This window comes from Carcharhinus amblyrhynchos, unplaced genomic scaffold (genome assembly GCF_965287045.1).
Source record: "Carcharhinus amblyrhynchos unplaced genomic scaffold, sCarAmb.v2.hapA scaffold_643, whole genome shotgun sequence".
Lineage (NCBI taxonomy): Eukaryota > Metazoa > Chordata > Chondrichthyes > Carcharhiniformes > Carcharhinidae > Carcharhinus > Carcharhinus amblyrhynchos.
The window spans coordinates 1-25,121 of NW_027650383.1; the positions used below are offsets into that span (position 1 = coordinate 1).

At 49.6% G+C, this 25,121-nt stretch overlaps 1 protein-coding gene across 1 annotated transcript; it reads right to left on the minus strand.

Moving 5' to 3' along the window:
• Nucleotides 1-986: 986 nt before the first annotated feature.
• Nucleotides 987-23,724, minus strand: LOC145339733 (tudor domain-containing protein 10-like; the record flags this gene model as incomplete). Its single annotated transcript, XM_080184258.1, has 11 exons — nucleotides 987-1,069; nucleotides 2,736-2,890; nucleotides 7,591-7,730; nucleotides 9,460-9,607; nucleotides 10,830-10,899; nucleotides 13,170-13,209; nucleotides 14,999-15,155; nucleotides 16,827-16,897; nucleotides 17,465-17,514; nucleotides 18,112-18,206; nucleotides 23,687-23,724. Coding segments are annotated over 11 exons (1,047 nt in total), but the record flags the coding sequence as incomplete, so codon positions are not given.
• Nucleotides 23,725-25,121: the final 1,397 nt, after the last annotated feature.

The window sequence follows — 25,121 nt, forward strand, 5'->3', positions numbered from 1 at the left end:
GTGGTTAGGGTGAGATTTCCCACCCCGCTTCCTCCCACAATCTCCTCAGCTTTACAAATCAGAGGCGTGAGCAGCACATAGATTGATAACTTTGCTTTATTTCATATTTTGAAGAGTTGAGGTCAGTTCCCTCACGCTGTGCAGCCTTCACTCCTCCGTGGTGATGGAGAACCTCAGGATGTGGGGCTTTGGGTTAAAACAAAAAACACACAAGGTCTTACTCTTCAGGAAGTGAAGGGATTGTCGGGGGGGAAAAGGGGACAGGGGAGAACCTAATGTTCACCTCGGCTACTCCAGAGATTAATCCCTTCTTCCTGGTGTCTGCACTGCTGTTCCCTTCCATTCCCCCACCTCCTGGCCTGGGCTTTCCCACACTCATTGTTACCCGTTACCTCAGAAGGCCCAGTCCCTCCAGCTGGGCCTGACTGCCTCTGGATGAAGACCTCGGTCTCCTTCCCCTCTATCTCGGCAGCCACCATGGTTTCCAACTGGGTCACCATCCTCTTTCTCTCGCTGGGGTGTGTGTGTACATGAGGAATGGCTCAGAGCAGAAGGGGGGGGTGGGGGGTAGATAGGATTCCGTCTGCAGTCTGGGGTTACCGACTGCCTGGCCAGGTACCACAGAGCGGGCCATCCACCCAACAGGAGACCATTCAGCCCATCTAGCCTGCTCCACCATTCAACACAACAGTGGCCAATCTTGGGACTCCAAGTCCATTTTCCTGCCACTCACTCCTAATTTCTCCTATCTCAGTCCTCAACAATCGCCCCCTCCCCTTCCTCAGAGGCTGTACTCCCCCCTGTGTTTTCGATTCCCCTGACAGTGGGGACAATCTCTCAGCATCCACCCTTTAGATCTTGTACGTCTCAATGAGATCGCCTCTCGTTCTCCAAGACTCCAAAAGTCCAATTTACTTAATCTGCCATCACAGGACTCAACCGCTCATCCGAGTGAGTCCCGATATATCTCAGATACCACATCCCGGTCACGAAGTTTTACCTCTGCCGTGGAATCCGACCAACACTCCCTTCAGAATGGTCCCGTCCATTTTGCAATTGCCCATGACTCCTGTTTAAACAAACCAAGACATTTGACAGCTTCCTTGATGCTGACTTTAACTGTGGGTCAGAAACATCTATTCGCAGACTGCCAGGAGAGGGCCTTCGCATCGAGTCTGCACCGGCACGGGAGAAACACCTGACCTCCCACCTGGCCCAGTGGTTAGCACTGCTGCCTCACAGCACCAGGGACCCGGGTTCGATCCCCAGCTCAGGTCACTGTCCCCGTGAAGTTTGCATATTCTCCCCGTGTCTGCATGGGTTTCCTCTGGGTGCTCCGATTCCTCCCGCAGTCCAAAGATGTGCAGGTTAGGGGGATTGGCCATGCTAAAAATTGCCCCTTAGTGTCATGAGATTAGCAGGGTAAACATGTGGGGTTACTGGAATAGGGCCTGGGTGGGATTTGTGATCAGTGCAGACTCGATGGGCTGAATGACCTCCTTCTGCACAGCAGGGCTTCTATAATTCTATAATCCCATTTACCAGCACTTGGCCCATAGCCCTGAATGTTATTTATTTATTAATTAGTGTCACAAGTAGGCTTACATTAACATTGCAATGAAGTTACTGTGAAATTCCCCCAGTCGCCACACTCCGGCACCTGTTTGGGTTACACCGAGGGAGAATTTAGCATGGCCAGTGCACCCTAACCAGCACGTCTTTCGGACTGTGGGAGGAAACCCATGCAGACACGGGGAGAATGTGCAAACTCCTCATACACACTGACCCATGCCGGGAATCGAACCCAGGTCTCTGGTGCTGTGAGGCAGCGATGCTAACCACTGTGCTGCCATGCCGTAGACACCTGGTCACGAGGGTGTTGGCTGTGAGGAGAGGTTGGATAAACTCGGATTGTTTTCACTGGAAAGACGGAGGCTGAGGGGAGACCCTGACGGAGGGCTGCAAAATTCTGAGAGGCAGGGTGGATAGTCAGAGGCTTTTTCCCAGGATGGAAAAGTTCCCTGAGGAACTCCTACAGTTTCATCCTGGAGCTGAGATGACTGACCTCCAACCACCACAACCATCTTCCTTCCTGCTAGGTTTGACTCCAGATTCCCTACAGTGCAGGAGGCGGCCATTTGGCCATTCTGTCCACACTGACCACAATCCCACTCAGGCCCTATCCCCATAACATATTTACCCTAGCTCGTTCCCCCTGACACAAAGGGGCAATTTATGTTTTAAGTTTATTTATTAGTGTCACAAGTAAGGCTTACATTAACACTGCAATGAATTCCTGTGAAATTCCCATCGTCGCCACACTCCTGTTTGGGTTACGCTCAGGGAGAATTTAGCACGGCCAATCCACCTCGAACCAGCACGTCTTTCAGACTGTGGGAGGAAACTGCAGCACCCAGAGGAACCCCGCGCACAGACTCGGGGTGAACTCCGCACAGACAAGCCAGGAATCGAACCCAGGTCCCTGGCGGTGAGAGGCAGTAGTGCTAACTACCGTGATGCTCATGTGTCTATCAAGACATGGGAGGCAAGTAGAGAGAGAAACCACATATAGGCAATAAATAATGGATCTAAATAAGAATAAGGCTTGGTGGGCTGAAGGGCCTGTTCCTGTGCTGTATTCTGTTTGAGAGAGGTGGCGAAGGGAGGGAGAAGAGTGGGATATAGAGGTTCCTTAAAGGTTTGGAACAGGCAACCAAGAGGGTGAACAGACTTACCCTGCTGCAGGACGAAGGGCTGAACCAGAGGGGGAACGGCCCAGAACTTGTCGTTGTCCAGAGATTTCACTGACCCTGCAGTAACGCAGGCTGTGCTCCCCGAGTCCACGTAAAACAGGATGACCTGGCTCGCCACCACATCCACTATCCAGCACCTTGAGAGAAAAGGGAAGCAGGCATGTTCAGGGTTTAACCCTCACATCAGATGGCAGGAGGAGAGATGGTGAGCAAGCGGAGTGATGTGTCGCTGTGATAATTCTCAAACATTGGCTAGGACGGGGTGTTCAATGGGAGTCTTCTGCTTGCTCCCCGATTCTGGGCAGCACAGTGGGTTAGTGCTGCTGTCTCACAACACCACGGACCTGGGTTTGATCCCAGCTTGGGTCACTGTCTGTATGGAGTCTGCACATTCTCCCTGTGTCTACATGGATTTCCTCCGGGTGCTCTGGTTTCCTCACACAGTCTGAAAAGTGTGCGGCTTAGGTGGATTGGCCGTGCTAAATTGTCCCTTAGTGTCCAAAGATGTGCAGGTTAGGTGGATTGGCCATGCTAAATTGTCCCTTAGTGTCCAAAGATGTGCAGGTTAGGTGGATTGGCCATGCTAAATTGCGCCTTAGTGTCCAAAGATGTGCAGGTTAGGTGGATTGGCCATGCTAAATTGCGCCTTAGTGTCCAAAGATGTGCAGGTTAGGTGGATTGGCCATGCTCGTTGTCCCATATCCTCGCACATTGCTTGATGGAAACAATCATCGAATGCCCTCTCAAGGGGTGGCACAGTGGTTAGCACTGCTGCTTCAGAGCACCAGGGTCCCAAGTTTGATTCCAGGCTTAGGTCACTGTCTGTGTGGAGTCTGCACGGGTTTCCTCCGGATGCTCCAGTTTCCTCCCACACTCCAAAAGATGTGCGGATTAGGTGCATTGGCTGTGCTAAATTCTCCCTCAACGTACCCGAACAGACACTGGAGTGTGGCAAATAGGGGATTTTCACAGTAACTTCGCTGCAGTGTTAATGTAAGCCCACTTGTGACACTAATAAATAAACTTGAAACCACCCCCATACCCAGCTCAGAAAACTGCCTTGGACTGTTGAAGGTGCTGTATTAAAAGTTTATTTATTAGTGTCACAAGTAAGGTTTACATTAACACTACAATGAAGTTACTGTGAAATTCCCCTAGCTGCCACACTCAGGCGCCTGTTCGGGTCAATGCACCCTAACCAGCATGTCCTTCGGACTGTGGGAGGAAACCGGAGCACCTGGAGGAGACCCACGCAGACACGGGGAGAACATGCAAACTCCACACAGACAGTGACCCAAGCTGGGAATTGAACCGGGCTCCCTGACACTGTGAGGCAGCAGTGCTAACCACTGTGCCACCATGATGTCACAGTCGCCAATGGCCACACCCTCAACAGGGGTATCGAGATAAAGATTTATCTTTATTATCCCCACACCTGCTGCCCATCGCGCTGGGGAAGATGGGGCCAGTGGTTCTCGGGTATTTATCACCCACCCTGACTCGATCACCTTGGATGACACAGTCCAGGGGAGTCAAAACACAGCCCGATCCCAGCCTGCGGCGAAGGAATACTGCTGTACTGACAGGAGGCAGGGTTGGGTAATACTCACTCAGGGCTGCTGGTGGCACTGTGTGTCAACAGTGACTAAACAACACAGAGTGCTGTCTCCAAAGCAACCGGGAGCGGACAACAAGAATCATCTCCCGAGAGCTTAGACCTACTCTAGTGGAACACAGACCAGCCTGATACTCTGCATTTTGAGTAGTTAAAACTCTCCAGGACTTGCCACATGGCAGCGCCGCTGACTCTAGTTATTGGGGGTGCATGCTCAGACTGCAGCTGCCAGAATGATAGGGAGTGGGATAGCTTGATCTTGGGATTAGACATAGCTCGGCACAACATTGAGGGCTGAAGGGCCTGTACTGTGCTGTAATGTTCTACGTCCGATGTAGGACACCACAGCGGGGGTGCCATGGACGCACAGTATGGTTGGCACTGCTGACTCACAGCACCAGGGACCTGGATTCGATACCCAACTTGGGTCACTGTTGTGTGGAATCCGCCTATTCTCCGTGTCTGCGTGGATTTCCTCCGGGTGCTCCGGTTTCTTTCCCCAGTCTGAAAGATGTGCTAGTTAGGGTGCATTGGCCATGCTAAATTCTCCCTTCGTGTAACCCCAACAGGCACCGGCGTGTGGCGACTAGGGGATTTTCACAGTAACTTCATTGCGGTGTTAATTTAAGCCTATTGTGACACTAATAAACAAACTTAATTTGAAAGGACTCTCCTACCCCTCCTCCTCCCGCTAACATGCGGGGCAGACACTGAATCTATCACCAGGTGATACAATGTCTCCAACACTCCCTCAGTACTGGCTCACGTCTCTGGAGTGGGTCTGGAACGCACCTCCTGCTGACCCGCCAAGTGTGAGCACCTTACATAGCTAATCACAGAATCCCTGCAGTGCAGATGGAGGCCGTTTGTTCTATTGAGTCTGCACCGATCTGTAAGATGGGTATATGGGCCAAAGGTGGGCAATTGGGACTAGCTTAGGCTTTAAAAAGGGCGGCAAAGACATGTAGGGCCAAAGGGCCTGCTGCAATGCTGTAAACCTCTCTGACTCTCAGAGCATCTTACCCAGGCCTATCCACCTATCCCTCTGCATTTACCCTACCAATCCCCCCAACCTCCACATCTTTGGACACTAAGGGACAATTTAGCATGGCCAATCCCCCTAACCTGCACATCTTTGGACACTAAGGGACAATTTAGCATGGCCAATCCCCCTAACCTGCACATCTTTGGACACTAAGGGACAATTTAGCATGGCCAATCCACCCTAACCTGCACATCTTTGGACACTAAGGGACAATTTAGCATGGCCAATCCACCCTAACCTGCACATCTTTGGACACTAAGGGACAATTTAGCACGGCCAATCCACCCTAACCTGCACATCTTTGGACACTAAGGGGCAATTTAGCATAGCCAATCCACCCTAACCTGCACATCTTTGGAGTGTGGGAGCACCCGGAAGAAACTGGGGAGAACATGCAAACTCTACAAAGTCACCCAAGGCCGGAACTGAACCCGGCTCCCTGGCGCTGAGAGACAGCGGTGCTAACCCAATGAACATTATAGGTATACGAGGGATATTTGACTGTGCAATTTGAGTCATAGAATTCCTACAGTGCAGAAGGAGGCCACTCAGCCCATCAAGTCTGCACCGACCACAATCCCACCCAGGCCCCATTCTTGTAACCCCACATATTTACCCTGCTGATCCCCTGACACTAAGGGGCAATTTAGCCTGGCCAAGCCACCAAACCCGCACATCTTTGGACTGTGGGAGGAAACCGGAGCACCCGGAGGAAACCCACACAGACACGGGGAGAACGTGCAGACTCCACACTGGCACTGAGAGGCAGCAGTGCTAACCACTGTGCCACCGTGCTGTCCTAATGCAGAGGAGGAGGCCATTCGGCCCATCGTGCTCGGGCCAGCTCTGGGAGGAAGCTACCCAATTGATCCCATTTGTGAACCAGATGGGTTTTTAAGACAATGATAATGGTTGTACGGGCGAGCCTTAGACTTTTAACGGATCCAGATTTCACCACCTGCCTTGATGGGATTTGAACCTGGGTCCTCAGAGCATCACCCTGGCTCTCTGGATTACTAATCCAGTGACGATACCATTACGCCAGCACCTTTAAAAGGGTAAATAATTTCTGGCAAAAAAAAAATTGCAGGGCAAGGGGGGCTTGGTGGGGGTGGGCGGGGGGGCTGTGTGTGTGATAACATGGGACTAATTGGGTAGTTTCTTGCAACAGCTGGCCCGGCTGCTATGGGCCAAATGGCCTCCTCCTGCCCTATATCCTTTGATGATCAGAGGTTGAAGTCAGCCCGTGGTGTGGCTGTAGGTATCAGTCAGGGCATGGCGCAAATCCTTCTGAGCCACGTGGCTGATTTCACAGAAACACAAGACAGGAGCAGGAGGAGGCCATTTGGCCCTTTGAGCCTGCTCTGCCATTCATCATCATCCTGGCTGATTGTCCAACTCAATAGCCTAATCCTGCCTTCCCCCCCCTGCCATAACCATTCAACCCATTCGCCCCCCAGTGCGATATCCAGCCGCCTCTTGAATACATTCAATGTTTTGGCATCAACTCCTTCCTGTGGGAACGAATTCCACAGGCTCACCGGGTGAAGAAATGTCTCCTCACCTCCGTCCCAAATGATCAACCCTGAATCCTCAGACTGTGACCCCCTGCTTCTGGACTCCCCCCACCATCAGGAACATCCTCCCTGCATCTACCCTGTCTAGTCCTGTTAGAATTTTATAAATCTCTATGAGATTCCCCCATCATTCGTCTGAACTCCAGTGAAAACAATCCGAACCTGGTCAATCTCTCCTCATACATCAGTCCCACCATCCCCGGAATCAGCCTGGTAAACATTCACTGCACTCCCTCGAGAACAAGAACATCCTTCCTCAGAAAAGGAGACCAAAACCGCACACAATACTCTAGGTGTGGCTTCACCAAGGCCCCTGTATAATTGTAACAACACATCCCTGCTCCTGTACTCCAAACCTCTCGCAATGAAAGCCAACATACCATTTGTCTTCTTTACCGCCTGCTGCACCTGCACGCTTACTTTCAGTGACTGGTGCACCCAGATCCCTCTGCACACTTCCCTCTCTCCAGTTTACAGCCATTCAGGTAGCAATTTACCTCCTTGTTTTTGCTTCCAAAGTGAATAACATTTATCCAAATTATATTTTCAATGCTGCATCATTCTCCACTCATTTTCCACCCCCCCACCCCCGGCACTGACCTGTTCCATTCTCCGCCCTCTCCTGGGAACTCGGCCATGCATCGCTGGCCCCGTCGCACCTCCTCGCCCTTGAGGAAAGGTTGCTCCTGTGTGATGACGGACAGGGCGTTGAAGAGTTGGCACATCTTCACGTAGGTCTCCTGGGTAGAGACAAAGAGGAATCAGTCCCGTTAAATCCCAAACCCGATGGGAGGGTCTATGTCCACCTCACCACATCCCTTGCCAAAAGGAGGAATTCATACTTCTACACCTTTCACAATCTCAGGATATCTGAAAGGGCCTCACAGCCAAATAAAGTACAATCTCTTTTACGGTGGAGGGAAACTGAGCAGTGGGGTGGGGCGGTGGTTTCACAGCAAGATTCGATTCCCCCAATCTGTAAGATGTTAATAAGCAAATGGATTTTGTTCTTACTGACACTGGTTAAAGAATATTGTACAGAGTATCCAGCATGGAGCGGTTATGTGCCCTTGTTCTATACCACCCTCACCAATTACAGGAAGTTACAGCTCAGGAAGAGGCTATTTGGCCCATCACGTCTGTACTGGCTCTCTGAACGAGCATCGTGCCATTCCTCTGACTTTTACCCGTACCCCTGCACATGGTGTCTATTCAAGGAATTATCGAATCCCCTCTCAAGGGGCAGCACAGTGGCACTGTGGTTAACACTGCTGCCTGACAGCGCCAGGGACCCCGGGTTTGATTCCTGGCTTGCGTCACTGTCTGTGCAGAGTCTGCACGTTCTCCCCGTGTCTGCATGGGTTTCCTCCGGGTGCTCCGGTTTCCCCTCTCAGTCTGAAAGATGTGCACGTTAGGGTGCATTGGCCGTGCTAAATTCTCCCTCAGTGTAACCCGAGCAGGCGCCGGAGTGTGGTGACTGGGGGATTTTCACAGTAACTTCATTGCAATGTTAATGTAAACTTACTTGTGACTAATAAATATAACTCTAAAAGTATTATTTTGACGAATAAACCCAGAAAGACGGCCGCCGGGGGGGGGGGGGGGCGTGAAGGTCAAAATACATGTGACAATAATAAATTAAATCTATTTATTCTATGAACAGTATGCTTTGTCTGTATAGTGCGCAAGAAACAATACTTTTCACTGCATCCTAATACATGTGACAATAATAAATCAAACCTAATCAATTGGGCAGCAAGGTGACACAGTGGTTAGTACTGCTGCCTCACAGCGCCAGGGACCCAGGTTCAATTCCTGGCTTGGGTCACTGTCTGTGCAGAGTCTGCATGTTCTCCCCATGTCTGCATGGGTTTCCTCCGGATGCTCCAGTTTCCTCCCACACTCCAAAAGACGTGCTAGTTAGGGTGCATTGGCCGTGCTAAGTTCTCCCTCAAGTCGCACCATCTCTTGGAAAGAGCATCTTACCCAGATCCTATCCCTGCAGCCCTACCTATTTACCCCACTTAACCAACACATCTTTGTAAAGTAAGGAAAGTGAGGCAGCAGTGCTATCCACTGTGTTGCCGTGCTGCCCATGTTTCCGTGGGTTTCCTCAGGGTGCACCAGTTTCAACCAGAAGATGTGCAGGTTAGGGGGATTAGCCACACTGAAATGTCCCTAAGTGTCCAAAGATGTGCAGGTTAGGTGGATTGGCCATGGTGAATGTGCGGGGATATGGTGGGGGGATGGAATGCACTTTTGGATGGTTGGCACAGACCCGATGGGCCAAATGGCCTCCTTCTGTGGTGATTGTTTGGGATGTCTCATGACTTTCCAAGTTGGTGCCTCTGGTGCATGCACGCTGGCAGAGATTATAAACTGGGGAAACAATCACTGCGGATCAGATCAGTCCTCAAACCATTAGGTTTCTACCGGCTGGCCAGACCCTCACCTCCCCCTCCTCCTTACCGGAGTCAGATTCATTGCCCAGAAGTACGGCATGTGGGGAAACGTATCCATGACCATCAGTCCGACATCCCCATGCACTTTCGCGCTCTCCGTAAGCCACCCCACGTCCTTGAAACAGCTGCTCAACATCTGTACCAACGTTGAACTCCTGGAACAAAACAATTTGCCAAGAATTCACAGCACAGAAATCAGAGACGTGGCTGCGCAACGTCACTGGATTAGTCATCTAATGCTCTGGGATGGGGAGGGAAAAGGGTTCAAATCCCACCATGGGAAGATGGTGGGAGTTTAAATTCCATCAATAATAAAATCTGGAACTGAGAGCTAGTCTCTGTGACCGTGACAATGGCAGCACAGTGGTGAGCACTGCTGCCTCACAGCACCAGGGACCCGGGTTCGATTCCCAGCTTGGTCTGTGCCACAGTCCGGTGCCTCTTCAGGTACACTGAGGGAGAATTTAGCACGGCCGATGCACCCTAACCAGCACGTCTTTCACACTGTGGGAGGAAACCCGAGCATCCGGAGGAAACCCACGCAGACATGGGGAGAATGTACAAACTCCGCCCAGACAGTGATCCAAGCTGGGAATTGAACCCACGCTCCTGGTGCTGTGAGGCTGCAGTGCTAAACACTGTGCCGTCCCATAGCGATAGGGCGCAGCCGTTCCCCTCAGTTCAAGGGTCAGTCACGAGGGGACACAAGATCAAGGTGAGGGGCGGGGGGTGGGTGGATATGAAGAAAAGCCTTTTTATCCAGTGGGTAGTGAGGGTCTGGAATGCACTGCCTGGGAGGGTGATGGAGGTGAGATACCTCACATCCTTTAAACAGTGCCTAGATGAGTATTTGGCATGTCATAACATTCAGGGCTATGGGCCAAGCGCTGGTACATGGGATTAAGTGGGAGGTCAGATGTTTCTTGCATGTTGGCGAAGACTCAATGGGCTGAAGGGCCTGTTTTGCGATGTATGATTCTATGATGTGCAGGTTAGGTAGGTTGGCCATGCTAAATTGTCCCTTCGTGTCCAAAGATGTGCAGGTTAGGTGGATTGGCCATGCTAAGTTGCCCCAAAGTGTCCAAAGATGTGCAGGTTAGGTGGATTGGCCATGCTAAATTGCCCCTTAGTGTCCAAAGATATATGTCTTAGGCGGAATTATCAGGCTAAGTACATGGGGTTACAGGATAAGCTTGGGTGTGAGTTGATGCAGACTCAATGGGCCAAATGGCCTCCTTCTGCTCTGTAGGGGTACTATGATAACCCAGGGCCTTTTACCCCTGCTCTCTGAGCGGTTGAGGAATTGACATTTAACCCATGCGGTGGCGGCTATTCTAACATGCTACATCTTCGAGAAAGCAAACGTCTGACCCATACCTCATCTCCAACGGGACCGCGTAGCAGGTCTGACTGCCTTCTTTCACCAGACGAGAGACAGACAAGGTTTCTGCGGGGGCAAAGAGATAAAAGGAGCAGAAGTTACATATCACAAGAGAAACAAAAGAACAACTTTCAGCTGTACAGAACCTTAGTTTGGCCTCGGTTAGAATATTGTGTACCGGGGCGGCACGGTGGCACAGTGGTTAGAACTGCTGCTTCATAGCTCCGGCGTCCTGGGTTCGATTCCCAGCTCGGGTCACTGTCTGTGTGGAGTTTGCACATTCTCCTTGTGTCTGCGTGGGTTTACTCCGGTTTCCTGCCATAGTCCAAAGATGTGTGGGTTAGGTTGATTGGCTATGCCAAGAAATTGCCCCTTCGTGTCCAGGGATGCATAGTTTAGAGGGATTAGCGGATACAATATGGAGGGACATGGGGGTAGGGCCTGGGTGGGATTGTGTTTGGTGCAGACTCAATGGGCCAAATGGCCTCTTTCTGCACTGTAGGGTTCTATGATGATTCTATGAATTCTGGTCGCCACACTACCAGAAGGACGTGGATGCTTTGAAGAGGGTACAGAAGAGGTTACCCAGAATGGTGCCTGGTCTGGTGGGCATTAGCTATGAGGAGAGGTTGGAGAAGCTTGGTTTGTTCTCACTGGAACGACGGAGGTTGAGGGCGACCTGATAGAAGTCTACAAGATTATGAGGGTCATGGACAGAGTGGATAGTCAGAAGCTTTTTCCCTCGGGTAGGAAAGTCAAGTACTAGTTTAAGGGGCAGGGGGAAAAGTTTAGAGAAGATGTGCGAGGCAGGTCCTGTTTTACACAGAGGGTGGTCAATGTCTGGAACACGCTGCCTGGGGAGCAGGTACGATCCTACCATTTAAGGGGCAACTAGACAAATACCTAAGTAGGATGGGAATGGAATTATAGGGGCTCTGGAAGTGCGCACGGTTTTAGTTTAGGCAGGCATCACGATGGGCTGAGGAGGGCCGAAGGGCCTGTTCCTGATCTATATTCTTTATGAATGAGCCCTGTCCTTTCTCCATCCTCACTCCCAGTTTATTCAGCAGTGAGCCAGTGTTCTTGTGCACCGTAGTGTGCTGATGTGATCCAGGGTCATACTGCACGTGTCATCTTTAAGTGCCTCCATGGCCTTGCCCCTTCTTAACGCTATAACCACCCCCACACTCCTCCCTCCCCAGCCCACTTCTAATGTGCATCCCCCTCTGTCTTCACCCCATCACTGGCAGCCATGCCTTTGACCACCCAGACACCCTGTGCCCCCCACTCGATCCTGGGTGGGATTGTTGTCGGTGCAGATTCAATGGGCCAAATGGCCTCCTACTGCAAATCTTTGGACTGTGGGAGGAAACCGGAGCACCCTGAGGAAACCCATGCAGATACAGGGGGAGGATGTGCCAACTGCACAGGGACAGTGACTGCAGGCTGGAACTGAACCCAGGTCCCTGGAGCTAGAGGCAGCAGTGCTCACCACTGTGCCGTCCTTAATTTGGGGTGGGGATACTGGGATTCGAACCCTGTCTACATTTTGCCAAAGCGCATGCTTTACCAACTGAGCTAAGTCACCACCCCTTGAATGGACCTATCTTGCGCTAAGTTGATCTTTCTCTACACCCTAGCTATCATTGTAACAGTACATCCTGCTCTCTCTCCTTTCCTTCTCTATGAATGGAATGCTTTGTCTGTATAGCGCACAAGAAACAATACTTTTCACTGTATCCCAATACATGTAACAATAATAAATCAAACCTATGTATTCTATGAACAGTATGCTTTGTCTGTATAGCACAAGAAACAATACTTTTTGCTGTTTCCCAGTATGTGACAATAACAAAATCAAATCTATGTACTCTATGAATTATATGCTTTGTCTGTATAGCACGCAAGAAACAATACATTTCACTGCATCGCAATATATCAGACAATAATAAATCAAATCTACGTACTTTATGAACAGTATGCTTTGGCAGTATAGTGCACAAGAAACATTTCACTGTCTCCCAATGCATGTGACAACAATAAATCAAATCACGAGGCCCAGATATGACATACAGTTCAAAACCCACGCTGTACGATCCCCATTCCTAGAAATGAGGGCGCAGAGGTTACTGTAGAGAACCCAAATAATATTGAGGGATACTTAATAAAAGTGGAGATTAGCCACTGTCTAACTGAACGGTGGCACAGGTTCGAGCAAATTCTGTTCCCAAGTTCCTTCTTAGGAATGGTGCCAGCCCAAGGTTGTGCGCGTATGTTGCATGCGCAGGTGCACCTGTTGCGTGCACGTGCATGTATACACCACAAAAAGTACTTACTACTACCCATGCTGAAGTCTTTGTCAACCTTCTCCAGAGGCTGTGGAAGAGAAAACAGGAGAGAGTGTACAGGATTAGGATGACAGAGGGTATCACTGCGCAGACAAGCTTAAGTTACCCTCCAATTACCCTCCAGCACAGCTCCAATAGAGTTGGTCAAACACACCCTATTTCCTTCTGCCCATCTCTCCTAGATTAGCAGCAGGATGTAGTGACCCACTGCTGGGCCAGATCCATTCCTTCTTGATAAGGAGCTGATTAGGTGCATGGACCCTGGACGATTCTATCCCTCCCCAGCTAAGCTAATAAAACCCAGGAGTTTTGTGATCTGCACAGCGGGCAATGCCAGCAGGCTCAGGGGACAACTATCGAGGGAGTGCAGCGAAGGTTTACCAGGCTGATTCCTGGGATGGCAGATCTGTCGTACGAGAAGAGACTAAGTTGGTTCGGATTATCTTCACTGGAGTTCAGAACAGTGAGACGGATCTCATAGAAACTTATAAAATCCTAACAGGGTTAGGCAGGGTAGATTCAGAAAGAATGTTCCCAATGGTGGGGGGAGTCCAGAACTAGGGGGTCAGAGTTTGAAGATAGGGGGGTAAACCTTTTAGGACTGAGGTGAGGAGAAATTTCTTCACCCAGAGGGTGGGGAATGTGTGGAATTCACTCCCACAAAATAGTTGAGGCCAAAACGTTGTCTGAATTCAAGAAGAAATTGTAGAGTCACAGAGGTTTACAGCATGGAAACAGGCCCTTTGGCCCAACTTGTCCATGCCGCCCTTTTTCTAACCCCGAAGCTGGTCCCAATTGCCGATGCTTAGCCCATATCCGTCTATATCTTACCCATGTAACCGTCTAAATGCTTTTTAAAAGACAAAATTATACCTGCCTCTACTACTCTGGCATCTCGTTCAAGGCACTCACCACCAACTGTGTGAAAAAATGGTCCCTCTGGACAGTTCTGTATCTCTCCCCTCTCGCCTGAAATCCATGCTCTCTAGTTTTCGACTCCCCTACCTTTGGGAAAAGATATTGACTATCTAGCTGATCTGTGCCCCTCATTATCTTATAGACCTCTATAAGATCACCCCTCAGCCTCCTACGCTCCAGAGAAACAAGTCCCAGTCTATCCAGCCTCTCCTGACAACTAAATCCATCAAGTCCCGGTGGCATCCTAATAAATCTTTTCCGCACTCTTTCGAGTTTAATATCCCTTCCATAATAGGGTGACCAGAACTGTACACAGTATTCCAAGTGTGGCCTTACCGATGTCTTGTACAACTTCAACAAGACGTCCCAACTCCTGTATTCAATGTTCTGACCAATGAAACCAAGCATGCCGAATGCCTTCTTCACCACTCTGTCCACCTGTGGCTCCACTTTCAAGGAGCTATGAACTTGTATTGCAGGGCTGAAGTGGTTGTCACAAGAGGACACAGGTTTAAGGTGCTGGGGAGTAGGTACAGAGGAGATGTCAGGGCTAAGTTTTTCACTCTGAGTGGTGGGTGCATGGAATGGGCTGGCAGCAACGGTGGTGGAGGCAGATTCGATACGATCTTTCAAGAGACTTTTAGATAAGTACATGAACTTAGTAAGATAGAGGGTTATAGGTAAGCCTAGTAATCTCTAAGGTCGTGACATGTTCGGCACAACTTTGTGGGCCGAAGGGCCTGTGTAGTTTTTCTATGTTTCTGTCACCTTCTCAAAGGCCAACTAGGGACGGGCTATAAATGCTGGCCCAGCCAGCGACGCCCACGTCCCACAAATTAATTTTAAAAATCCCTGACTGTCAAAGTGCCACCACCCCAGTGCCAGGGACCAAATCTTACCGGTAATTCCACTTCAGTCGCCTCTGCTGAGCTTTCAGAGTTCCTGGGCTCAGACAGATCCCTCACGACCAGGCGTCGCCCATTGTAGATAGTGTTGTTCAGGTGACTGATGGCGAGCGCCACGTTTTTAGCGATCCCCACGTTGACAAAAGCATAGCTGTCGGGGTCGGGGTGGAAGCAAGGAGACATCAGGAGGAATACAGCACATATGTGGCAAACACCTAACATCCCCACCTTCCCCCCACCTGCCGCTCCCCCCACCCCCACCCCACCTCTCGCTCCCGCCCCCACCCCCCCCCCACCTACCACAATCCCACCCAAGCCCCCACCCTATGTGTTTACCGAACTAACCCCGCGACACTATTCTTTCTCAATTCCCTCCGTGGCCTCACCCAACTCTTCCTCCTCTTCGTAACTTCTTGCAGCCACTCTGCAGCTTCCGAGATCTCGCCAATCCACCAATTCTGGCCTCTTGGGCGTCCCCCAACTTCAATCGCAGGTGGCCTGGGACCCCAAGCTCTGGCATTCCCTCCCTAAACCTCTGTGGCTCTCACCCTTAGGATACTCCCTCATGCTAAGCCTTCGATCTCCTGTTCTTAATACCACCTCACAGGGCTCACTGCCTTGCACAGAATCCCTACAGTGCAGAAGAAGGCCATTCAGCCCATCTTTGCCTCTACTTTCTCAGAAGACTAAGGAAATTTGGCATGTCCGCTACACCTCTCACCAACTTTTACAGATGCCCCATAGAAAGCATTCTTTCTGGTTGTATCACAGCTTGGTCTGGGCTCCTGCTCTGCCCAAGACCGCAAGGAACTACAAAAAGTTGTGAATGTAGCCCAATCCATCACACAAACCAGCCTCCCATCCATTGACTCTGTCTACACTTCCTGCTGCCTTGGTAAAGCAGCCAGCATAACTAAGAACCCTACACACCCCGGACATTCTCTCTTCCACCTTCTTTCGTTGGGAAAAAAAAATACAAAAGTCTGAGGTTACGTACCAACCGACTCAAGAACAGCTTCTTCCCTACTGCCATCAGACTTTTGAATGGACCTACCTTGCGCTAAGTTGATCTCTCTCTACACCCTAGCTATGACTGTTAGACTACATTCTACATCCTCTCCTTTCCTTCTCTATGAACGGTATGCTTTGTCTGTATAGAGCTCAAGAAACAATACTTTTCACTGCATTCCAATACAGGTTACAATAATAAAATCAAATCAATTTTTTCTCATTGTCTCAATCGCTTTCTCACATTAATACCTCCTCAAGGGCTCACTGTCTGTCATAGAATCCTACAGTACAGAAGGAGGCCATTCAGCTTGTTGAGTCTGCACTGACCACAATCCCACCTAGGTCCTATTCCCATAACATAAGAAATAGGAGCAGGAGTAGGCCATCTAGCCCTTCGAACCTGCCCCGCCATGGCTGATCTGAAGTGGATCAGTTCCACTTTCCCGCTTTCTCCCCATAACCCTCAATTTCCTTGTCTATCAGAAACCTATCTACCCGTGACTTAAATGTATTCAGTGAGGTAGCCTCCACCACTTCAACGGGCAGAGAATTCCAGAGATTCACCACCCTTTGAGTGAAGAAGTTCCTCCTCAACTCCGTTCTAAACTGCCCTCCACACCCCCCTCCGGCTTATTTTGAGGCCGTGCCCCCTAGTTTTGCTATCCTTTCTACGTAACCCTACGTATTTACCCTGCTAATCCCCTTTGCTAATTTTCCAGTGAAACCAACCCCCCCCCCTTGGGGCATTTTACAATGTTACAGGCACTACACAAACACAAGCGGTTACCGAGCAACAAGCCTGTAAGCTTACCATTTTAGGCCCGAGACTATTTTGCGAACCTTCACAGGCTCGAAGGCAGCAAACAGCTGCAGTATCTGCTCCTGAGAACAAACAGACAGGTGACCGTTAGACACCAGGTTCACAGGTTCGTTGCGAGTTACGCTCTCCAAAGGAGGGCAAAAAATATGGTGGATTGGCCATGCTAACTTGTCCCTTAATGTCCAAAGATGTGTAGGTTAGGTGGATTGGCCGTGCTAAATTTTCCCTTAGAATCCAGAGATGTGCAGGTTAGGGGGATTGGCCATGCTAAATTGTCCCTTAGTGTCCAAAGATGTGCAGGTTAGGGCGGATTGGCCTTGTTAAGTTGCCTCTTAGTGTTAGGGGGATTAGTAAGGTAAATATGTGGGGTTATGGGGAAAGGGCCTGGGCGAGATTGAGGGTGCAGACTCCATGGGCTGAATGGTCTGCTCCTGCACTATGATTCTTTAAGATGAAGTGACATCCTGCGAGGGCCAAGTCTGCAATAACCATAACCTCGTTGTGTGAAACGGGGAGAGGTAAGGGAGGTGCAGACACCTGTGTGTAGTGCCTTGCGAAACAGTCCCAAGATCAGGCACACTTAAAATTACAGGCACCGTAGATGATAAGTCAAAGGCGTTCTGATTTACCTCTGTGATCTCAGATGGGAGGTTCCCGATGTAAACATCCTTCCTCAGGCCTACGAGAAACCAGAATAAAAGGGGTTAGTTCTGGTAACAGGAGGGAGGGGGCTGAGCCATCCAGCATCCTTCCCCCACCCCCACCCACCACAACCCCTCCAAATCCACCCCCTTTGCTCCACCCGTCCCCTACAAGGCAGCACAGTGGGTTAGCACTGCTGCCTCACAGAGCCAGGGACGTGGGTTCCATTCCCAGCCTCGGGTCACTGTCCGTGTGGAGCTTGCACATTCTCCCCGTGTCTGTGTGGGTTTCCTCCCACAGTCTGAAAGATGTGCAGGTTAGGTGGATTGGCCATGCTAAATTCTCACTCAGAATCAGGGGGGTTAGCAGAGTCAATATGTAGGATTACGATACTAGGGTCTGGGTGAGATCGTTGTTGGTGCAGGCCCGATGGGCTGAATGGTTTCCTTCTGGGGTTGCCATGATTCTACTAAAGGACAATTTAGCATGGCCAATCCACCCTAACCTGCACATCTTTGGACACTAAGGGGCAATTTAACGTGGCCAATCCACCTCACCCACACATCTTTGGACTCATAGGGGCAATTTAGCATGGCCAAACCACCCTAACCTGCACATCTTTGGACATCTTTACCTTTTGCCTTCTTCAGTTCCAGTCTCCTGTTAGACGGTCCATCGGAGTGAGTCAATCTCTGTGTCAGCTGCTTGTCATTATTTTCGCTCTTCGCCCTGGGATGGACACAGAAAGAGACAGTCCAATATTAGTCTACCTTCAAGTAGAACACTCCTGACGGATCAGACACAGGCTTTCCCAGTAGCATAACCATCAGTCTCCTGCATTTCTATAGCAGTCCTCTGGACATCTCGAGACTTTCACAGCCAATAAAGTGCAGTAGAAGTGTAATCCCTCCCCCTAGTAGCGCAGTGGCCAATTTACACACAGCTATCTCCTGCAAAATAAGCCATGGCCAGATGACCTACTGGATGCTGCTAAGGGGTGAAGGTTGGCCAGGACACCAGGATGGCTCACAGGAATGTGGGAACAGGAGTAGGCCATTTAGCCCTTTGAGGTCCCGTGACCATTCAATAAGATCATGGTCAATTTGCGGAGGCACAGTGCTTAGCGCTGCTGCCTCATAGCGCCGCTGCCTCATAGCGCCAGGAACCCGGGTTCAATTCCAGCCTTGGCTGACTCCCCTATGTGGAGTTTAGACACCCTTCCCGTGTCTGCATGGGTTTCCTCCAGATGCTCTGGTTAGGTGCACTGGCCGTGCTAAATTGCCCCTTCGTGTCTGACAATGTGTGGGTTAGGTGGACTGGCCATGCTAAATTGCCCCACAGTCAGGGTATTAGCTAGGGTAAATGCATGGGGTTATAGGGATAGGGCCTGTGTGAGATTGTGGTCAGTGCAGAATCGATGAGCCAAATGGCCTCCTTCTGCACCTAGGGATTCTATGATTCTAACTTGATGTACCTGCCCTTGACCCATATCCCTGCTCAATCAGAATGTGTCTATCTCAGACTGAAACCCAACAACTGAACCTGCACTCACTGCCTTTGAAGAAGAGTTCCCTCCGCACTCTCTGCATGTAGGAGTATTTCCAACATCTCTCCCAAACAGATCAGCCCTAACTTTTCGATTATGGCCCCTGGTTCCAGAGCCTTCAGCTCGTAGAAACAGTTTATCATTACCCACCTTGTCTTTCCCTGTAGATGTTTTGTAAATTTCTCTCAGATCACCCTTCAACCTTCTGAATGTGAGAGAATAAAGGCCTAATTTGTCTAATCTCTCCTCGTAACTTAACCCTGAAGTCCAGGTATCGTACCTGTAATCCTGCGTTGAACTCCCTCCAGGGCCAGAACACCCTTCCCAAAGTGTGGTGTGCATCCCTGCTCACAGTACTCTAATTGGGGTCTAACTAGCGTCTTGTCCAACTGCAGCATAACATCTGCATCTCCATAGTTTCAAAGCTTATTTATTAGTGTCACAAATAGGCTCACATTAACACTGCAATGAAGTTACCATGAAAATCCCCTAGTCACCACATTCCAACACCTGTTCAATACGCTGAGGGACAATTTAGCATAGCCAATCCCCCAAACCTGCACATCTTTGGACACTAAGGGACAATTTAGCATGGCCAATCCCCCTAACCTGCACATCTTTGGACACTAAGGGACAATTTAGCATGGCCAATCCCCCTAACCTGCACATCTTTGGACACTAAGGACCATTTTTGCACGGTCAATCTACCGAACTAACACATCTTTGGACACTAAGGGACAATTTAACATGGCCAATCCATCTAACCTACACAACTTGGGGCACAAAGGGGCAACTTAGCACGGCCAAAACATCTAACCAGCATGTGTCTCAGACTCAGGGAGGAAATCGGTGCACGGACACAGGAAGAATGTGTAGACTTCACACAGACAGTGACCCAAGCCAGGAATCGAACCCATGCTGCCCACTAGGGTTGTACGATAACATCTGCATTCCTTTTCTCCAGCCCTTTAGATACGAAGGGCAGCATTCCGCTGGCCTTCTTGACTATCCAATGCTCTTCTTCAGATAACGCTGTGGGATCCTCCTGAGGGAGCAGAAGGGGCCCGTTTATAACATCTTATCCAGACTTGCTCATTGAACATGATGCTTAATTCACTAAAGTGGGCCTTAAACCCATAGCCTTTTGATGCAGGATAGAACCATAGAACCCTACAGTGCAGAAAGAGGCCCTTCGGCCCATGGAGTCTGCACCGAACACAATCCCACCCAGGTCCTATCCCATATCTCTACATATTATACCCACAAATCCCTCTAACCTACACATCCCTGGACACTAAGGGGCAATTTCTTAGCACGGCCAATCAACCTAACCTGCACATCTTTGGACTGTGGGAGGAAACCGGAGCACCCGGAGGAAACCCACGCAGACACTGGGAGAATGTGCAAACTCCACACAGACAGTGACCCGAGCCAGGAATCGAACCCAGGACCCTGGAGCTGTGAAGCAGCAGTGCTAACCCACTGTGCTACCGTGTCGCCCCATGCTGAACCACTCTATCAAAGCCCGGACAGAAATCAGCCAGGAACCATTCCTTTTGGATAGGATCTTCCGGTATGGTTGGACATGACGTGGAGATGCCGGCGTTGGACTGGGGTAGGCAGAGTAAGAAGTCTCACAACACCAGGTTAAAGTCCAACTGGTTTATTTGGAATCACGAGCTTTCAGGGCGCTGCTCCTTCCTCAGGTAAGTCACATGAAGATGTTGGCGTATTGAGGTGCGAGTTTGGTCCCCATGGCCGTTGCATGGAGTCTGGATGAAGAACTGGTTGTCGAAGGTGAGGATGCTGTGGTCCAGGATGAAGTGGATGAGTTGTAGAATTGCGTCTGGAGATTGGCAGTTGTCGGTGTGGAGTACTGAGGCTATTGCTGTCGTCATGGGGGATGCTGGTGCGAAGTGCTGAGGCATCCATTGTGACGAGAAGTGTTCCTGCTCCACGGGTACTGAGTTTCTGTAAGAAGGCCGTATGCGACAGATGCTGGGGGTTTCTCAGTACGATGGGTTTCAGGTTACCCTCGACGTAGCCAGAGAGGTTCTCACGTTGCCTGATACGATGGGACGGCCAGGTATGTTAGCCTTGAGTGTCTTGGGGAGGCAGCAGACATCTCCAACATGGGGAGTGAGTGGGATGAGAGCATGGTGGGTGCTCTGAAGGTCTGGATCAAAGGTCTTGATCAGTCTGCTGAGTTGGCAAGTGTGTTCTTTGGTTGGGTAACTGTAGTTTTCCTGGTTGTTCAGTTGTCGGTACACTTCTTACCCTGATGAAGGAGCAGTGCTCCAAAAGCTCGTGATTCCAAATAAACCTGTTGGACTTTGATGTGGTTAGAAGTCAGGGAGTGAAGTGTGTGACTGTGAAAGTGGCACGTAGGAAGATTGAGAAGGTAGCAATGGAGGAAAGGCAGCCTTTGCACTTGTCCAAGAGGTCCCAGGTTCTTGTAGTCTGTGTAGACAAAAGCAGTGGATGCAAGGTGACTGGGCAAACTGACCACGTGATACAGGAAGCTATTCAAGTGGCAGGTACTTGATATAAATGTAGTGAGGTGGGGGACGGTACAGTCAGGGGAATAGAACCGTTCTCTTCAGCCGAGGCCACAAGTCCAGAAGGCTGCCCTGTGCCAGGGATCCAGACACCTACTTGGCTTTAGGGAGGAACCTGCGGCGGGAAGGGGAGGACAGAGTTGTCCTGATTGACACGAGTACTTAGATCAGACTAGGAAAGAGAGTCAGCATAAGGATTTGAACCTGGAATTACAATCACAGAATAGTGCAGAAGGAGGCCATTCAGCTCATCAAGCCTGCACCGACAACAATCCCACCCAGGCCCTATCCCTGTAACCCCACATATTTACACTGTTAATCCCTCTAACCTATGCATCCCAGGATGCTAAGGAGCAATTTATCATGGCCAATACACCAAACCTGCACATCTTTAGAATGCGGCAGGAAACCTTGGGCACCTGGAGAAAACCCATGCAGACACAGGGAGAACGTGCAGTCTCCACGTAGACAGTGACCCAAGCTGGGAATCAAACTCAGGTCCCTGGTGCCGTGAGGCAGCGGTGCTAACCAGTGTTCCACCCTCAATGAATTCCGTACAAATGTATTCCATATAAATGGCAATAAATATTCCCCCCCCCCCCCACCCCACCCCACCCACTTCCCCCTCACCCAGCTGAGTATGGTGTTTGACATATTGTGCGCTACAACCCATCTCCCAAGGCCCGGGGATTGCCATTGAGCACGATCCACTGATCGGATGTCAAGGCAGGGTTTGCTCCACCTCAATGCCTCTCGCAGTCAAATAGTTCACCAATGTACACTGCTTGAACCCGCGCATGGAAAGTGGGCACGCACCATGGAAACAAGCCCCAGAAGGAGGAGATTTTCACAGTACAAAGAACAAAGAAAATTCCAGCACAGGAACAGGCCCTTTGGCCTCTCCAAGCCTGCACCAACCATGCTGCCCCGACTGAACGAAAACCCCTAGCCTTCCGGGGACCATATCCCTCGATTCCCATCCTATTCATTTGTCAAGACACCCCTTAAAACTCACCTTCATATCTGCTTCCACTCCCTCCCCTGGCAGCGAGTTCCAGGCACCCACCACCCACTGTGTAAAAAACCTGCCTCGTACATCTCCTTTAAACCTTACCCCTCACACCTTAAACCTGTGTCCCCTGGTAATTGACTCTTCCACCCTGGGGAAAAGCTTCTGACTATCCACTCTGTCCATGCCCCTCATAATCTTGTAGACTTCTATTACCCCTCATCCTCTGTCATTCCAGTGTGAACAAACCAAGTTTCTCCAACCAGTCCTCATAGGTAATGCCGTCCCTACCAGCCAACATCCTGATCAATCTTTTCTGTACCCTCTCCAAAGCCTCCACATCCTTCTGGTAGTGTGGAGACCAGAATTGAACACTATATTCCAAGTGTGGCTTAACTAAGGTTCTATTAGCTGCAACATGACCTGCTCATTTTTAAATTCAGTGCCCTGGCCGATGAAGGCAAGCATGACGTATGCCTTCTTGACTACCTTCTCCACCTGCACTGCCACTTTCAGTGAGCTGTGTAACCTGTACACCCGGATCCCTCTGCCTATCAATACTCTTAAGGATTCTGCCATTTGCTGCAAATTTCCTATCTGTGTTGGATCTTCCAAAATGCATTACCTCACATTTGTCCGGATTAAACTCCAACTGCCATCTTGCCGCCCAAGCCTCCAACTGATCTATATCCTGCTGTATCCTCTGATGGTCCTCATCGCTATCTGCAAATCTACCAACCTTTGTGTCATAATCCACCAACTTTTGTGTCTCCTTTAAATCCTGCCCCTTAAACCTGTGCCCCCTATTAATTGACTCTTCCACCCTGGGAAAAAGCTTCTGACTATCCACTCTGTGCATGCCTCTCATAATCTTGTAGGCTTCTATCAGGTCGCCCCCTCAACCTCCATCGCAACTTCGTGGTAGTGTTAGTGTAAGCCTACTTGTGACACTAATAAATAGACTTTCAAACAGACAGTTAGCAACACAAACCAGGCCCCCTAACATGGATGTAGAAGTTAGAAACACCACCCATGTCTCCCCTTCCCAAGGTCATGCGTCCGTATTTGAGTAGAACAAATGCAGTACAAGACTCACATTTTCATTTTCTCCAAAGGCTTCCTCAGAGCTGCAGGGGTTCAAGTGGCAGGTCAGAAAGTTTCAATTGTGAGAGAAGATTCTAACAGTTAAGTTCCATCAGCAAATACCAGCTTAAAAATGGAATTAAATGATGCAACACTCAACAGACACTTGATGGTTTGAGTTATAAGGAGAGGCTGGATAGACTGGAGCTTTTTTCCCCTGGAGTGTAGGAAGCTTAAGGGTGATCTTATAGAGATCCATAAAATAATGAGGGGCATAGATCAGCTAGATAGTCAACATCTTTTCCCAAAGGTAGGGGAGTCTAAAATCAGAGGTTATAGATTTAAGGTGAGAGGGGAGAGATACAAAAGGGTCCAGAGGGGCAATTTTTTCACACAGAGGTTGGTGAGTGTCTGGAACGAGCTGCCAGAGGTAGTAGAAGAGGCAGGTACAATTTTGTCTTTCAAAAAGCATTTAGACGGTTATGTGGGCATAAAGGAACATGGGCCAAACGCAGGCAATTGGAAATAGCTCAGTGGTAACAACTGGGCAGCACGGATGGGCCTGTTTCCACGTTGTAAACCTCTATGACTCGAAGACACTTGCCAGGTCTGTTGACTGCCCTCGACAGCACTCCTATATACGATCCAACAAAGTATAACAAGGAGCAGATTAAGCAAAATTAAATATCCAGAAGAGACAGACAGGCTGGAATCTAATCAAAGTGATTTGGGGGAGACTGGGGTGCATTTACATTGAATAACAATTAGCTGAGAGTGGGTTAAAGCTCATGATATAATTAGGATACTTGGGGGTTTATATTTAGAATACAACCATCCAGGGGTTAGTTACAGTCCGGAATCTAATCGAGGGGTTGATGTATAGAATAACAGATACCCAGGAGTGAATCTAAACGAGGGGTTCGGGGTGGTTTATATATAGAATAACAGATATGCAGGAGTGAGTTACAGACTGGAATCTAATCAAGGGGTTCTGGGTGGTTTATATATAGAATAACAGATACCCGGGAGTGAGTTACAAACTGGAATCTAATCGATGGGTTCGGGATGGTTTATATATAGAATAACAGATTCCAGGGAGTGAGTTACAGACTGGAATCTAATCGAGGGGTTCAGGGTGGTTTATATATCAAATATCAGATTCCTGGGAGTGAGTTACAGACTGGAATCTAATCCAGGGGTTCAGGGTGGTTTATATATAGAATAACAGATTCCCGGGAGTGAGTTACAGACTGGAATCTAATCCAGGGGTTCGGGTGGTTTATATATAGAATAACAGATACCCGGGAGTGAGTTACAGACTGGAATCTAATTGAGGGGTTCAGGGTGGTTTATATTTAGAATAACAGATACCCGGGAGTGAGTTACAGACTGGAATCTAATTGAGGGGTTCAGGGTGGTTTATATTTAGAATAACAGATACCCGGGAG